Consider the following 17433-nt stretch of genomic DNA (forward strand, 5'->3'; position numbering starts at 1 on the left):
TTGATATTGAGCACATTGAAACACGTGTCATAATATAGTTAAAAAATTTGTGTTATTTACCAAGTAAATGCAAAGTGACTTACGAATGCACTGACGTGGTCCCAAAAAGCACTTTTATGTTTGCAATTATTTATTATTACTTTTATATTTTATTGAGTGTTACAAATGCACTAATCCAGTCCAAAAAAGGTACTTTATGTTTTAAAATTAGATTTGAATCAATGACTGTTAAATTAATTAATAAAATTAGAAATATTATGTTTATATTTACACCATCAAATCATATTTCGCAGATCGTTAAACATATAAAAAAATTTTTTTTTAGACATTTTATTTATTTATTTTCGGGCTGAATCATTCGCTTGAGTTGCCAAAAAAGTAAACCAAAAATGAATAATTTTGTCATTTCAACACCTGTTATTATTTAACCATAATTTATTTTTGTTATATACAATTTTTTTCATACGATTCACCTTTTTCTTTGTTTTGTAAATTTATGTTGTAAAATGCTATGTAAAAATGGATGAGAAGTGTACATTTTATATTATTTTACGATCACACCTCTCAAAATGACGCAATACAATGTTTCCTTTATAATTTGCCGTTGCTTCTTTTTGGTTTTCTGTCTCTTTTTTCGTAGGAATCACGCGTAAGTAGAAGTCGACTCCAGTCGTCGTTAGTCAATGCCGAATCTACTATATAATGATTAACTATGAGTTCTCAATGTGGTAAAAGACAAAACATTTAGAAATTCTTTTCCGTTCACCAAACATCTCCCCCTAGTTGCTCCACTCTGGTTTTGTTGTCCGTCACACTCCCTGTTTATAAAGTACATCATTGTGAGAGTGCCTTTTCGACATTTTACATCACTTCATAACACAACGCAATACTGGCCAGTCTGATTGAGTGAGAGTACTGACAGAAGCTAGTTTTAGACCTTAGCACATGTGGAGACAATGGCTAGTTCTAGCACATGTTAATAAGAGATAAAAGCTAGTTCTAGACCATAGCACATGTTGATAAAAGATAAAAGCTAGTTCTAGATCCCGGCACATGTTAATAAAATACGAAGGCTAGTTCTAGACCCTAGCACAAGTTAACAAAACACTAAAGCTAGTTCTAGCACATGTTAATAAAAGACAAAAGCTAGTTCTAGACCCGAGCACATGTTGACACATTTCAGACGGGTGTTTTTTTACGCCTGTGGACCGCTGGCAATGGGATTTGATAATTATGTACATAGTTAAGACCTTGACAAAGAAGAAGACCTATTCATATAAAAACATTGGATAATTCCTTCTTTTCTGCCTTTGAAATGAGGCCGGCGCAGAAGGTAAATAAGCCCTTCTTTTCTTCCTCAAACATCAATCAACCGAATGGGTAGAAACACCTTTCCCGTCCGAAGTGTGTTAATAAAAGGCAAAAGCTAGTTCTAGCCCCAAGCACATATTAATAAAAGACAAAAGGTAGTTCTAGAACAAAGCAAATGTTAATGACAAATGCAAATGCAAAGACAAAAGCTGGTTAAAAATCCCAGCACTTCTTAAGACCGTACCATATGTTCTGCCGCATATGGAACTTACCTTATTTGTAAATCATGAGGCATAACTCATGCCTTTTACAAGGTAGCAAGTGTTTTTGCCCAGAATTTTTCTCCCAAGAAATTTTCCCAGTAACTTTAAACGTATTCTGTATAATGGTTGCGTGTTTAGCTAGTGTGCTGGAGGTCCCAGGTTCGATTCCCAGGGGGGAGGGGGTGAAAATATATATTAGTGATTTTCTACTCTAATATTTATTTAATTTACCCTGGACTGGTCTCTGAAGAGCAGGAGTGATCACCTTGCCTTCATGCATGTAACAGTCAAAATTATGCAGTGCCCTATGCACCATTGGGTGTGGGTAAGGGTTAGAAGAAGAAGTCATGACCTTAACTTGGTTTGCTAACTCGGTGACCTTGTTATGTTTTAAAACCTCATAGTTTCACTCACTCACAGAGTGGCCAGTATTTCAGCATTTCATATTCGTCCATACAAACCTCCATGATTGGAAAATGGGAACAGATTCCCCCGGTTTACAACCATATAACATTTTTTTATAACACATCACGCTATGTCTATTTGTATTGTCCGCTCATTCACACCACATGATTCTTACAACGCTCAATAAAAACTACATTACATTTCACAAAAATCACCATTAGCAATTTTTTTAAATAATTAAATGTTGTATATCTGTTGTGACTTCAAGGTTTCTAATTTGTATGAGTATCTTGGAGTAAAGATACAATAAGGCTCACATAAACTCACTCCTCAGATACAGTTTAGTTTACAAAAATCCCCTCCTGAGAAACAATTAGTTCACAATATCTCACTCCTAAAAAACAGTTGGTTCACGAAAACTCACTCCTCAGATACAGTTTACTTTCTTAACCTCTAAGCTGCTCGATTTCGAGTGTCAAACTTTCCGTCCCGTGCTGGATTATTTTACATTACAATATTTTTGACAAAAAAAGCATATTTTTGCCTATTTTTTGTAGTGAAACTTTCGGATATCCATCATAGATGTTCACAGTACACAATGCACTTTACTTATTATGTTTTTATGGTGTATTTACACAAAAATATTAACATTTACGGACTCGCGGCCTAAAGTATGGCGGCTGTATAGAAGACGCGGCTGTATAGAAGCTGCGGAGCACGAGCCGACCGGAAGTATTCACGATAAAGTTGACACTAAATTAAAATAATTTTGATATTTTATGACAATAAATCAAAGAGAACTAATTCATCCATGCCTCGAACCAAATTTAAGTGCAAAAAATTATCTATAGGTGTTGATATAAGTACGTAAAGTTGAAAAACGACTATGCATGCGATCCGCAGTCAACGGTACTTCTATAAAAAATGACAATAGATGCGATCCGCAGCTTACGGGTTAAAATCTATTCCTGAGAAATAATTAGTTCAAAAAAACTCACTCCTGAGAAACAGTTGGTTCACTAGACCTCATTCCTTAGATACAGTTAAGTTTATAAAAACTCACTTCTCAGATACAATGAAGTTACAAAAATCCACTCCTGAGAAACATTTCACATAAACTCACTCCTGAAAAACGGTTAGTTCACGAGAACTCATTCCTCAGATACGGTTGGTTCATGAGACTCACTACTCAGATACAGTTTAGTTTGCAAGAACTCACTCACTGATAAGTTAATACTGATAGTATCATGTCATACCACAATGTAAAATATGCTTCCAATCACGGCTCAGAATGGACCAGTGCAAACTGAAATATCTCTTTGTTTTGTGAAATTCTGACAAATATAACACACAAACCTATGTATATTTTGTCTCACAAATCTCATAATTAATTAATACACGCATCAGTTTAAAAATCTAACTTAAGTTTTGAGGTTTTGTGTTCTTTTTCCCCTGTTTTGCAAGATATTTGAATGAATTCAAATCAAATTTAAAATACTGACAAACCGACAACAATAAAAAATCTACTAAATGAAAATCGTTAGCTAGCATTACCAAATATTCCCATTTTAACCATATTTCTTGTAGTTTCATAGGCATATCGGCTGTCCAAATTTAAAACACAGTAAGGGACATTTTTTTTGTAGTAGGTTTTTTTTGCAAGTAGACTCTACTTAGTCCAAAAATGCAAAAAAAACCTACTACCAAAAAAATGTCCCTTACTGTGTTTTAAATTTGGACAGCCGATATATAGCCATCAATATTCATTTTTCCATAGTAATTTAACATGATTTAATTGAATTGATTTTAGAATCGTTTTATTAATCTATTAGATATGAAAACATAACAAAAATGCGAGTTTTTTTTTGCATTCTTGTGTGATTTTTCCCCTTGAAGCTTATTTTAGTGCCAGCTGTTTCAAACTTCAAATAAACATGAATCGATAATTTGTAAAAATACCAATATACTTAACTATTTTGTACAATATTACATCATTCCATTTATAATTAGATACTCGTAATATTAGTTCACGTTAGGTCAGGTTAGGAAACAAAGTCACAGTAGGTTAGGTAAGGTTAGATTACAACCTTCAAATAAACATGAATTGATAATTTGTAACATACAAAAAAACTAAAGTATTTTGTATAATATTTCATCATTCCATTCATGATAAGATACTGATGTTATTTATCATATTAGGTTAGGTAAGGTTATATTTTCAATTTCAAATAGACATGCATTGATATTTTTTGTACAATATTACACCATTCCATTTATAAGATACTCATATAATAATGATGTTAGGTAAGATTAGTAAATCGAGGATGTAAGTTTAGGTTGGACTGTTAAGATTACCTTTCGAGTATGTAAGTTTAGGTTGGACTGTTAAGATTAGCTTTCGAGTATGTAAGTTTAGGTTGGACTGTTAAGATTAGCTTTCGAGTATGTAAGTTTAGGTTGGACTGTTAAGATTAGCTTTCGAGTATGTAAGTTTAGGTTGGACTGTTAAGATTAGCTTTCGAGTATGTAAGTTTAGGTTGGACTGTTAAGATTAGCTTTCGAGTATGTAAGTTTAGGTTGGACTGTTAAGATTAGCTTTCGAGTATGTAAGTTTAGGTTGGACTGTTAAGATTAGCTTTCGAGTATGTAAGTTTAGGTTGGACTGTTAAGATTAGCTTTCGAGTATGTAAGTTTAGGTTGGACTGTTAAGATTAGCTTTCGAGTATGTAAGTTTAGGTTGGACTGTTAACATTAGCTTTCGAGTATGTAAGTTTGCTAGCCTCTGTAATATAGTATTTTGTCCGCCTCCATAGCGTAATTGTCAGCACGCTCGACTATCATTCTGGAGGTCCCGGGTTCGATTCCCAGGGGGGGGTCAAATAAATATAAGTGATTTTTTCACTCTAATATTTATTCAATATCACCCTGGACTGGTACCTGAAGCGGATGGCTGATCACCTTTCCTTCATGTGTTAACGATCAAGATAACACTGCGTTTATATGCAGTGCCCTATGCACCATTAGGGTGCGGATAAGGGTTTGATGATGATGATGTAATATAGTGGTTAGCGTTTGGCTACCTTCCTGGAGGTCCCGGGTTCAATTCCCAGGGGGAAATAAATATTATTGATTTTCACTCTAAGGTGCATTTATATTACCTTGAACTGGTACCAAAGGTAAAGGGCTGATCACCTTTCCTTCATGTATTTAACGATCGAGATGACACTATTTATAAACAATGCAGTGCCCTACGCACCATTGCGTGTGGATAAGGTTTAGAAGAAGAAGTAGAACCTCTAAAAAGGATTAATTTTGATCTATTTAAAAAATATATACACACGAAAAGTCAATGCCTTTACACTACAGGCCTGTCTGCAGGTAGGATAGTTAAGATATGGAAGGTAGATGTGAAAAATGCTTCAGAAAACACCAGGGCCAAATGAAAATTAATATTTCATGAATTTGTTTTTCAATTGATGGGGATCGAACCCACAATGCCAGATTGGCAGTCAAGCGTTTTCCGGACTACACCCTGGCGTCTGCTCATAAATACTTTTTTTTAGTAATTTTGATGCACACAGATGACCTTATAAAAATGTTACTTCTACAAATCTGTGTCCAAACAAATGTCTAAAATTATAAATTGATTTGGCATTTGCTCTGTAGGTTGACATGATAATTTAAATATAAAAATATAACAATTATGTAACACTATTTTTGAGTTTATCTGAACGCGTTTAAACATGATCAATCTTGAGTGTTAAAGATCAGTGTTCTCATCAATAGGTAATAATACAAACAAATTATAGCGATGCCCCGTATAACATTCTTAATTCGTTCCAGGAGCAAGTTCGCATGTGTAATGCGTTTTTCCATAACAATACATGTTTTTAAAAAAATCATTCTGTAGCAGGGTGATTCATTATGTGGGGATACTAAAATCATTCTGTAGCAGGGTGATTCATTATGTGGGGATACTATAATCATTCTGTAGCAGGGTGATTCACTATGTGGGGATACTATAATCATTCTGTAACAGGGTGATTCATTATGTGGGGATACTATAATCATTCTGTAGCAGGGTGATTCATTATGTGGGGATACTAAAATCATTCTGTAGCAGGGTGATTCACTATGTGGGGATACTATAATCATTCTGTAGCAGGGTCATTCACTATGTGTGGATACTATAATCATTCTGTAGCAGGGTGATTCATTATGTGGGGATACTAAAATCATTCTGTGGCAGGGTCATTCACTATGTGTGGATACTTTAATCATTCTGTAGCAGGGTGATTCATTATGTGGGGATACTAAAATCATTCTGTGGCAGGGTGATTCATTATGTGGGGATACTAAGATTGCACGGGTTATGGTGCGCTCCCAGGCTCCACTTGTTTCTCCTCAGAAGATGCGTTTATAAAAGGGGTTATAACTAAATTAAATAATTATATATGTACTTGTTTCACAATTTATTCTGAAATGTTTGACAAGAATCGAAATAATCTATCGCTTCATTATATTATAGTACAAAAGAATGATCACCGATGAAATTACACTTTAATTCTAAATATTTCATTGATATCACTATGATGCTAACGACAACTGGTAGTAGAGACGTGGTTCAGTGGCGGACGATGGCGAGAGAAGAGCCCATCCTTTTTTTTAAATTACCTAACGTCCAAGTGACTCTGCAGTCTAGCTAAGGCTTATGCATCACCACATATCATGACCCTACTCAGGCATCAACTTTTTAAGTTTCATAGCCTATGCCTACCCGTGAGAGGATTAACTTTTTATGTTTAAAGTTACTATAGTTTCATGTAATTCATGAGTGAAAATTCTAGGCAAAATCCCTTGTTTTCTGGGTTCTTATAGGGTCCGCCCAGTGACGTTTATTTATATAGATGTTTGCAGGTAGGATAGTAAGGATAGGGAAAGGTAAATGCGAAAAATACACCGCAAACACCCAGACCAATTGAAAATGAATCTTTCTTGAATTCGTTTTGCAATTGGTGGGAATCGAGCCCGCGACGTCTACCTAACTACGCCACGGCGCCTGTTAAAAAGCAAAATTGCCACATTTGGGATAGTGAACAACTAAAAGTGGTCTTATATGAGTGTTTTATTTTCATATTTAAAGTGTCTACTTTCACACATCACTCCACACACGCAATACTAAGCAGGCGAGTGTCGAAAACGCACTTCACTTTGTGTTTTTGTAAATTTCTCAATCACATCTTGTATTTCTCTAATATTTGTGTCCGGACGTACGTCCATACAGAGTTTCATCTTTACCATATGAGACCCTCAGAAAACTGCAATCCACTGAGAGAGCATGCCTTCCGCTTGCGCCTGCTTTTAACCCAATACCGTTTACTTGCTATATATTGTATTGAATTTTGATTTTGAAATTTTGAACTTCGTTGTATTTTTGTGCTCAAATTAAAACGATTTTATTTCTTTTTGTAAATGTCCTCAAACTATTTTACTGCTAACTTGTAAACTGGTTTGTTTTTTTCCTCCATTTTTTCGGTTAGCAAGCCGATAATATAAATGTTTGTTCCCTGTTGTTCCAGATGTTTTTTATTCAATTCTTTATATGTGCTTCATGTGTATATATATATAAATATACATATGTATATATATATATATATATATATATATATATATATATATATATATATATGTATGTATGTATGTATGTATGTATGTATGTATGTATGTATGTATGTATGTATGTATGTATGTATGTATGTATGTATGTATGTATGTATGTATGTATGTATGTATGTATGTATGTATGTATGTATATATGTATATATGTATATATATATATATATATATATATATATATATATATATATATATATATATATATATATATATATATATATATATATATATATATATATATATATATATAATTATTAATATTTACTGAAATGTGTACATATCTATCATAAATAATTCATATATCAAATATATAACTAAATTTTCATATTATTCAACGATAGTAAGTAAGAGTAAGATCAAGGCATCAATTAATATGGAAGCTAATGTTTTAACTATGTAGAATAGATAACTTTACCTTTTCTTGTATCACAACAAAGGGTCATTTCTTTTCAGTACCATTTCTAATATTACTGGTTGATAACTGGTTTCAAAATGCTTAAGTCATTATAAATAAAGTCTAGAAGGAATGTTGATATCTTCACTATGTAGTTTAAGCGTTAACTTCCGTATAGAATTCCAGCCCAAATTTAAACAAATTGAACTTATGATTTTGCTAATGATTTTCGTCATCGTGTTACTGTGTTTTTCTGTGACATTTGTTCTCTTTATTTGCACACCATAATCTAGATTATTTCTAAAATCATAAATACCAGGCATGTCAAATTCTTATGAGTATTTTTTATGGCCTGCAAATACCTGCGGTTTTATTTTTCATTTATTTTAATTCTTCATTAAAATCGTTTTTTTTGTACGGGAACATATCACTCACTCCTTTCAACAAGGTCATATATCAAAATACTTTATTTTTCAGGAGATCGTTTTTAAAGTTTAAGAATATAATAAAATGTTTTAAAAATATATATCAAGCCACTTATTGAACTTTTTACTGTGCAACAGATCTTTTTAGGTAAAACCTGAAGTTTTTTCTCCATTTGAAAAATATTTAGTATATTTAAAAAAATTACTTAACAATACCTTTCTTCAAAATGCAAACACCACACTTTCTGCCCTGTAGCGGGTAAATATTAAGTTAAAAATATGCCGCTCTTTCTGGGATATAGTACATTTTCTGGGCATCCCGAAAACATGCACAACTGAAAATTGTCAATTTTTGATACATGACGTTGTTGAAAGGAGTGAGCAATATGACATTCTTTTACAAAATCATTAAGTTGGATCTACTGTACCTCATGTGACTCTCTTTGATAATAAATTATTCACTTAAAGTTAAATAAAAATGAAAATGAAATTTTAAGTCTTTTGATGCGGCCGCCGGCATACTCAAAACACCTTATGCGGCCCTCGGTGCCTTTTGAGTTAGACACCTCTGATGTATACCATATATACATTTGACCATCGACCATGTCTCTAATTTCTCAGCTTACTATAACTTGGCATAATCTGTTAATCGTTTGTTTCTTAGCTTGTACACATCGCTCACTCCTTTCAACAACGTCATATATCAAAAATCGTTAATTTTCACTTGTGCATGTTTTCGGAATGCCCAGAAAATGTACTATATCCCAGCAAAAACGGCATATTTTTAACTTCATATTTACCCGTTACAGGGCAGAAAGTGTTGTTTTAGCATTTTGAAGAAAAGGTATTGTTTAATTTTTTTTTTTTAAATATACCAAATATTTTTCAAATGGAGAAAAAAATTCAGATTTTACCTAAAAAGATCTGTTGTAGAGTAAAAAGTTCAATAAGTGGCTTGGTATTTATTTTTAATATATTTTATTATATTTTTAAACTTTTGATTTTTGATTTTTGATTTGATTTTTTAAAGTTTTTTGATTTATGACGTTGTTGAAAGGAGTGCGCGACATGACAGGCGATTTGTCACGGGTCTTGTCTTAGCTAGAGTCGTCATAGATGTCGCCTCTAAGTTGCATGGGAATGAATGCTAATATATTAAATATATGTATGTACATGTTCCAAAACTTTTATGACATGGAAGATTCTGGAGGTCCCGGGTTCGATTCCCGGGGGGGGGGGGGGTCAAATAAATAAGTGATTTTTTCACTCTAAAATTTATTCGATATTACCCTGGACTGGTACCTCAAGTGGAGGGCTGATCACATTTCCTTCATGTGTTAACGATCAAGATAACACTGTGTTGAAATGATGCAGTGCCCTATGCACCATTGGGGTGCGGGTAAGGGTATCAAGAAGTGTGGAATTTACACAGGTATTTTTTTCATATGAGGGTTCATATGAGGTGTAATATAATTCATCATTTTTCCGAGGTTTCCCTTGCCAAAATCAATTTAAAAATTTTAATTCAAGAAAATCGTTTATGCAATGAAATACGACATGGCTGAATGACGCGATCCATTTCAGATTTGCCCACTTCCATTATCCACTTATGAATATTTAGTTTAGTTGTATGCATATTTAGAATATTTTCATTAAATGGTGTGCAAAATAAGGAAATATTACTGTCATAACCATCTTCAAATGTGTCATGTTAAAAAACCCGTATTAAAATTATATCTTATCTAACAAATATCCACCAAAACCCCCAAAGCCCCCATAATGGATGAACACCCTAGTTTGCCAATCACCGTTTGAAAGATTTATTTTTTGTCGTTATTTAACAAATTTACCTGTACATACTTTTTTATAATTTTTTTTCTTCTGAGCCGATGAATACTAAAATTTATCTAAAGAGGTGTTTGCAATTTATTCTTAAGTGTTTCTATGTCACTGTCCACTCTGTAGTGGTAGCGATTGGCCATTTGGCTATGCTACATGATGTCCTGGGTTCTATTCCCCGGCATTCTTTTACAAATTGCCCTGAAATAAATTGGAAGAAATTGCTGCATCAATTTGCATTTAGGATTTTATTTTTATTTTTTAATAGATAAATATAGATTGTCTGCCCCTGCAGTGTAGTGGTCAGAACGTTTGGCTATCGTTCTAGATGCCCCGGGTTCAATTCCCAGGGGAGGTTAAAAAAAGTAATTAATTTTTCACTCAGATATTTTTTATTTCCCTAGACCGGTACTTTCGCCGGAGGACTGATTACCTTTCCTTTGTGTATTTAACAATCAAGATAACACTGCTTCTATACTATGCAGTGCCCTATGCACCATTGGATGTGGATAAGGGTTACAGAGAGAGATGTATAGATTCTCAAACTAAGCCAAATTTATTTTTGGTGTGATGTAATCTCACTGCAATTTTTCAAAATTTGGAGCATAAAAAATCATAAATTGTCATGTCACGTCAGACACTCAAATCAAACTAGAGTAAAACAATTTGAGTGATGCATTTCAAAATGGAGATTGTTTTGGAGGAATTGTATATGTGATCTACATGTATGCTTTTTTCGATTTGAAGAATACATGCGACATCACACCTTTAAAATCATTCATAATCTGTAAATTTTTATATATTTTTCTACTCTTAGGTAGCATAAAACATCCTTTTTGGCAAATGTAGCATTTTTTTGAAGATTACTTTAGTATATTTCGGTTTTATTTTTAAATCTCATTTTATTTATTTTGCAATATCTCAAAAAATTCTTAAGTATTTTCATCGTGCTCAGTTAAAAGAAATACAGTATATTCTCAATTTACAGAAATACAGTATGTTCATTTTATATGTAAAGTGGTCAAAGATGAATTTTTCCAAATCTCCAAAAGTGCTGTTTTATTTAAAGTCTAAAATTAATGTTACACAAGATATTTCGCTTCGAAATTTAGAAAATATTTTGCCAAAAAATGAATAAAAAAACAACTCGGCAAAAAGCCAGACCAGTTGGCGTGGCAGGTCTTTGCATTACAGGAATTATGTAATGAAAAAAAAATTGGAATAATTCTTTATAAATGTTTACATTTAGACCTGAAAATGGAAGTTTAGCTTCCGAAACTAGTCCTCATAAAATAAACTCAAGCGGTAAAAAAAAAACAAGTGTTTTCTTTAATAATTTCATCATGTCTTATCACAAAGTAAATGCTGAAACAATAAATAAAATAATTCTTTGGCTGGGATATTTCTACACCACCATATTTCTTGTTCGCCTCCGAAGTGCAATGGTCAGCACGCTCGGCTACCGTTCTGGAGGTCCCAGGTTCGATTCCCAGGGGTGGGTCAAATAAATAAAAGTAATTTTTTCACTCTTATATTTATTCAATATTACCTTGGACCGGTACCTGAAGCGGAGGGCTGATCACATTTCCTTCATGTGTTTACGATCAAGATAACACTGCGTTTATATGATGCAGTGCCCTATGCACCATTTGGGTGCGGATAAGGGTTTGAATGAATGAAATGAATATTTCTACCTTGGTAAATTGAAAATCTACTGTATCTTGAGAACTATACATCAAATTATACATTTTTATGTCATGAGTGTTTAATGTTTGCTTGTTGTCTGTTAATGCTCGCCCGGATTGCGCCCAAATATTGTTCGGCTATGACTTCGTATTGTGGTTTGACTTGCCGTGATGCCGTCGAACGCCCTCTGACTTCCGGATGGACCGATCTTGGACTGACAACTCACCGAAACGTGATGGCGTCTGCCGAAATTTAAACCCTGATGAATGTTGTTTTTGGCCCACGGCTGTTGTGTACCTTGTCGTGACGTGACAACAGATTTAAGAAGAGGAAGGAACAGGAAGCTAGGGAGGGAGAGGCCGGTATCGCGGGAGCGACCGTGACGTTGCAAGCCGGTCTGAGAACCTTGCACGAGGCCGGTCCGGAGTTGAAGAGAGCCATTTCCGGCACGTTGGACGACACGATGGACGACTGTCCGGAACCAATGCACAGAGTAAGTAATAATCATAATAAAGATAATTTTTATCTCTTAAGGCGGAGACTGACCGGAGCATTTCGTTGTAACAAAACATCGTAACATCGCTCGCGGCGAGCATGTTACGTTATGACGTTACGGCATTGCTGACTGACCGCGATCAGTGCACGCTAGTGGCCTTGTGCTTAGTGTTACCATATGTCACACCAAAAAATCTGATACGAAAAGGGGATTCACTGAATTGTTTTAAGTTGATGTAGTGTTGATATTAAATTATTTCTTTTTGGAAAATATGACAGGTAGGACTGCATCCCTTTTTGTCATTATAGCGATAATCTAGCACTTTTGGTAACAAATTTGACTTAAAGTATACATTTAAAAAAAATCTACCATTTGTACACTTTTTTTGCCAGAAACGCTACGTGGGAAATCAATATATAAAAAATATTGATGTCATTTATTGTAACAGATATTTTAATCACTAACTATCAATCCGTCCGATAAATTGTAAAAATTTAAAATGTAAAAATACCCGCATTTTCTCCACATAGTACCAATCCCCACAAATTCCCCGCAGTTTGGGGAATTTTCCACAGATTGGCAACCCTGTACTAACCTAAAATAGCATCCGACTTCGGATGGAGCATTCGGAAGGAGCGGCGAGCAGCTCGGCTCGGTGTACTGACTGCCTGAATGCTCGCATTGTTATATGTTACGTTACTACGAAATGCTCCGGTCAGTCTCCGCCTTTGGAGAAAGGTATGTAAGGCCAAAGAAGGGATAGTTGAAAAGATTAAAAAGAGTTCTTGAAGGTGGTATGGACATGTGGAGCGAATGATAACGAGAGAATGACTAAGAAATTATGTGTGGCGAATGTGAGCTGGAGAACAGAACGAGGACGCCCGAAAAAGACTTAACTTAAAGACTTAAAAACCTAAAATCTGGTGGTGTCAAAAGTCTGCGTAATTGGAATGCATGTATGGATGTGAAGGAAGCGAGGAGTGTATGTCAGGACAGAAGAGTGTGGCGTTCCATTCTCTCTGCCTACTGCTTTTTTTTACTTCTTGGAATGGATAAAAAAATAATACTTAATTCATATTCGCTAACTATGCATAACTTGATGAGTGCCATTTTTTCATTAGTTTGTTACTTTCTATGTTTATTCCATATTACAAATACTTTGAACTTAAAGGATATCATAATGTGGTCGTTTTATACAGAAGTCTAATTCCACAAACTCCTTACTTGCAAATGTTTTTAGTACTTTTTATTTTTATTTTTAAATCTATAAACTGTTTACATGCAAACATTTGGTTGAAAGGCCTGCAATAACCTGCGAACCTGTATTTTATAGGATTATTTGCTTTTGTATTTGTACTAAGGATAGACTTTTAAAAAATACATCACAAACACCTCGGCTGTCCAAACTTAAAACACAGTAAAGGACATTTTTTTGTAATGCGTTTTTTTTTGTTAATGCAAAAAAAACGTACTACAAAAAATGTCCCTTACTGTGTTTTGAGTTTGGGCAGCCGACCTGTGGACCAAAGATATGACATCTTGTGATAACTTTTTTTCAGCGAAACCATTCTCTATTCGGCGGAGTTTGGTCTTCCATGAGGAAGCGAGGGGGCGGCAGGGGGGATCACAGGAGAAGGGGGGGACCGGGACAGAATCCTTTGGGAGGGAAGCTGTCTCCTTCCAACAACAGAGGTAAAATGATCAAAATTGTATTATATTCACTCCGCGTCATTTTCAAACACGATGTATGGTGTTTGAAAATTATGCAGAATACCTCAAAACATATATCACAATAGATTTTAGGAAAAAGTGGTATTTACTAAGTGAAATTTAAGTTAACCTATATTATCAATTGATTTGGCATTAACTTTGTGGAATGACATGATTATTTTATTAAAATTAAACACTTAAATATACCACTTTAATGAGTTTTACTTTTAATTACGACTAGTTTCGAAAACGACAGATGTATTCATCTTCTGGTACAAATTGAAACTAATTTATAATATTAATTTTTTAATTAAGTTTTAGTTTGTACCAGAAGATGAAAACATCTGTCGTTTTCGAAACTAGTTGTAAATAAAAGTAAAACTCATTAAAGTGGTATATTCAAGTGTTTTATTTTAAGTTAACCTGTTAACCGGGCAGGACGCATAAATACGTCAAACGTAAACAATATCGGGTACGGGTAGGACATATGAATACGTCCTTGAAATATATGTTTATTGTTTTATATATATGGATGTATATTTTTCGAACAACAAAGGTATTTGTCATCCATACATGTCTTGACATGAATTTAAGATACGGAGTGAATCAGGATTCGCGCCCGTTACAAGTTGCGTAATTGGACAGCGGACCGCCCGGTTAACAGGTTAAAAATGGAAAATTAGTTTCTTGAATGTTTTCCGCAGATTCATTGTGAGACTAATTTTCCAAACTATAAGATAAAACTATTTTGTTTTTAATCACTTTTTATTGGTACTTTTTTCCAACCAGTTTCGACAAGAACCTTGTCATCATCAGGGTTAAACATGTATTCTACAAGAGTATGTGTTTAACCCTGATGATGACAATCTTCTTGTCAAAACCGGTTGGAGAATAGTACTAATGAAAATCGGTTAAAAACAATGTAGTTTTATTTTATAAAACTTATTTCATTTTATACTTCTTATTTATCTCATTTGTTTTGGGTTGATCCAACATTAACTGCTGTTGTAGGGGTATATTCACAGCTGTCGATGGGTGTAATATTTGAGTATCGAGTAAATAACACATGACAAAAATTGGACTTCATGACTCCCCAGTATGCAGATTTTGTATGTAGGATAACGAAACGCCAATCCACATTCTCTACAATTGTGACGCAATCACTCACAAACGAAGTCACATCCTTGGAGGACCTCTACTGGACTCTGAGAAGGTGAAGCTCCTACCACCAAGACAGGTCTTGAGTTACATGACTCATGTAGGTCTTGGCAGTGAGCTGTAATACAGAGGGAGGTCACAATAGAACTAATATGGTCACAGTGACATAAGGGATGCAAGATCCCTTGACCTCAAAAAAAAAAACAGTAATTCCTTCATAAAGAGGGATCTATTACAATTCGCATCGTAAAGTTTGAAAAATAAGTGCCCAAACTAGTGTTGTTTTGGTGGCCTTAGATATTCTTATACCTCAAAATTTATTCAACCGGGTAATGGCATTCTTAGCCTTTTCAATTTGCCATTTGATATGTCGCTCACTCCTTACAACAACGTCATAAATCAAAAAACTTGACTTTTTTGGAGATCGTTTTTAAAGTTTTAGAATATGATAAAATGTATTAAAAATAAATATCAAGCCACTTATTGAACTTTTTATTGTGCAACAGATCTTTGAGGTAAAACCTGAATGTTTTTTTCCAATTGATAAATATTTAGTATATTTAAAAAAATAATTAAGCAATACCTTTTCTTCAAAATGCAAAAACAACACTTTCTGCCCTGTAGCGGGTAAATATTAAGTTAAAAATATGCCTCTTTTGCTGGGATATCGTACATTTTCTGGGCATTCTAAAACATGCACAAGTGAAAATTTATGATTTTTGATATACGACGTTGTTGAAAGGAGTGAGTGATGTATACTTTTGTATTATATTAAATATACAATTTTACAATCCTCAGCGGATGGAGTAGGAAACCACCTTAGCAGCATGATGCAGAGAGAGTTGGGGCTCGGAGGATTCCCCACTACCCCTAACAATATGTGAGTTGGCCATGTTTTTATTTCCTCATATTTTACCACACATAGTTTTTAATAAAGGTTGGAAAATCAAATGACTTACATTATCTGTCTCCATAGTGTAGTAGCTAGTGCGTCAGGCTACTGTGCTGGAGGTTCTTGGTCCAATTCCCAAGAGGGTCAAAGTTATTTTCTTTGATTCAAAAAATTCCATTTTGGAACCTAGTACTTCAATATCCTTCCTACAGATATTTAAAAAAAATGAAGACATCAAAATGCTAAAAAAATAATTAAATGAATTTTGAATTGAATGAAAGTGTAAGTCCCTCTCCAAGCACAAGAGATCTCTCTTTATTGGAGAGAACTGCGTTATAACTTTTGAGATTGTAAAAATACAAAATGAATTAAAATTATTAAAAAACTTTTATAACCATATCATAAAAAAAAATTAAAATAAAGAGAGGTACAATTCAGTTTTTTTTTTTTATGGGGTTATGTGGTCAAAAAAGTATTTCTGTTTTAGAGGGACCACATTTCAAAGGGTTAAATGTATTTATATTTTTATATGTTGTCCATGTTATAATGGATAAATTTTGATGTTGTGCTTCACTCTCTCTCGCTGCTCGCTGATAGTGTGTGAAGGAGACGTGTATTTATCAGTGCTTACTATTTATAATTTTATGTTTAAGACTTTTTATTTCTCTATTAGTGTATTCATTAGTGTATTTTTATATTAGATACTGTATACTGTATATGTATTATTTTAAAGGCATCAGCTGTTCAATAAATAAATTAACAAATATTTAAATTCAGGGGAAAAAGAAATGGACCATGATAGAGAGGCAGCCATCGTTTAGCACCAACGGAAATTTTACTGTACATATTTTTATGACTCACCTTTGCATAGATATCCCGGGCAGAATGGTGCATCGGATGGCGTTTACGGAACTGTCTACCCCAACCAGAACGCCAGTTCCAATAACCAAGTTGTTGGGATGAACAACCACGAACAAATCCCCATGAGGCCTCTCATCCTCAATGGTGATTCGGAAAAGATTTATCAAGTTTTAGAGTGAGTATAATATCATGTTTATGTCAAATTTAATATCTATTGTAAAAATGTAATAAGTCTGCCAACCACTCAAATTTAACAGAGACATAGAAGGAAAACTGAAATGTTAAAAGTCAGAAAAATACAAATAAAATGACATGGA

General features: G+C 33.9%; 1 protein-coding gene across 1 annotated transcript in view; it reads left to right on the forward strand.

Annotated features, from left to right (window-relative positions):
- The window catches only part of Ca-alpha1D (Ca[2+]-channel protein alpha[[1]] subunit D), a 132995-nt gene that overhangs the window by 91449 nt on the left and 24113 nt on the right, over window positions 1–17433 (forward strand). Inside the window, exons 35-38 of the mRNA XM_088264161.1 lie at window positions 12318–12492; window positions 14055–14151; window positions 16159–16243; window positions 17127–17291. Coding sequence (XP_088120287.1) covers window positions 12318–12492; window positions 14055–14151; window positions 16159–16243; window positions 17127–17291 — 522 coding nt within the window. The remainder of the gene's footprint in view (window positions 1–12317; window positions 12493–14054; window positions 14152–16158; window positions 16244–17126; window positions 17292–17433) is intronic.

This window comes from Brachycentrus maculatus, unplaced genomic scaffold (assembly GCF_059751285.1).
Source record: "Brachycentrus maculatus isolate JH-2025_06_01 unplaced genomic scaffold, ASM5975128v1 h1tg000216l, whole genome shotgun sequence".
Classification (NCBI taxonomy): domain Eukaryota; kingdom Metazoa; phylum Arthropoda; class Insecta; order Trichoptera; family Brachycentridae; genus Brachycentrus; species Brachycentrus maculatus.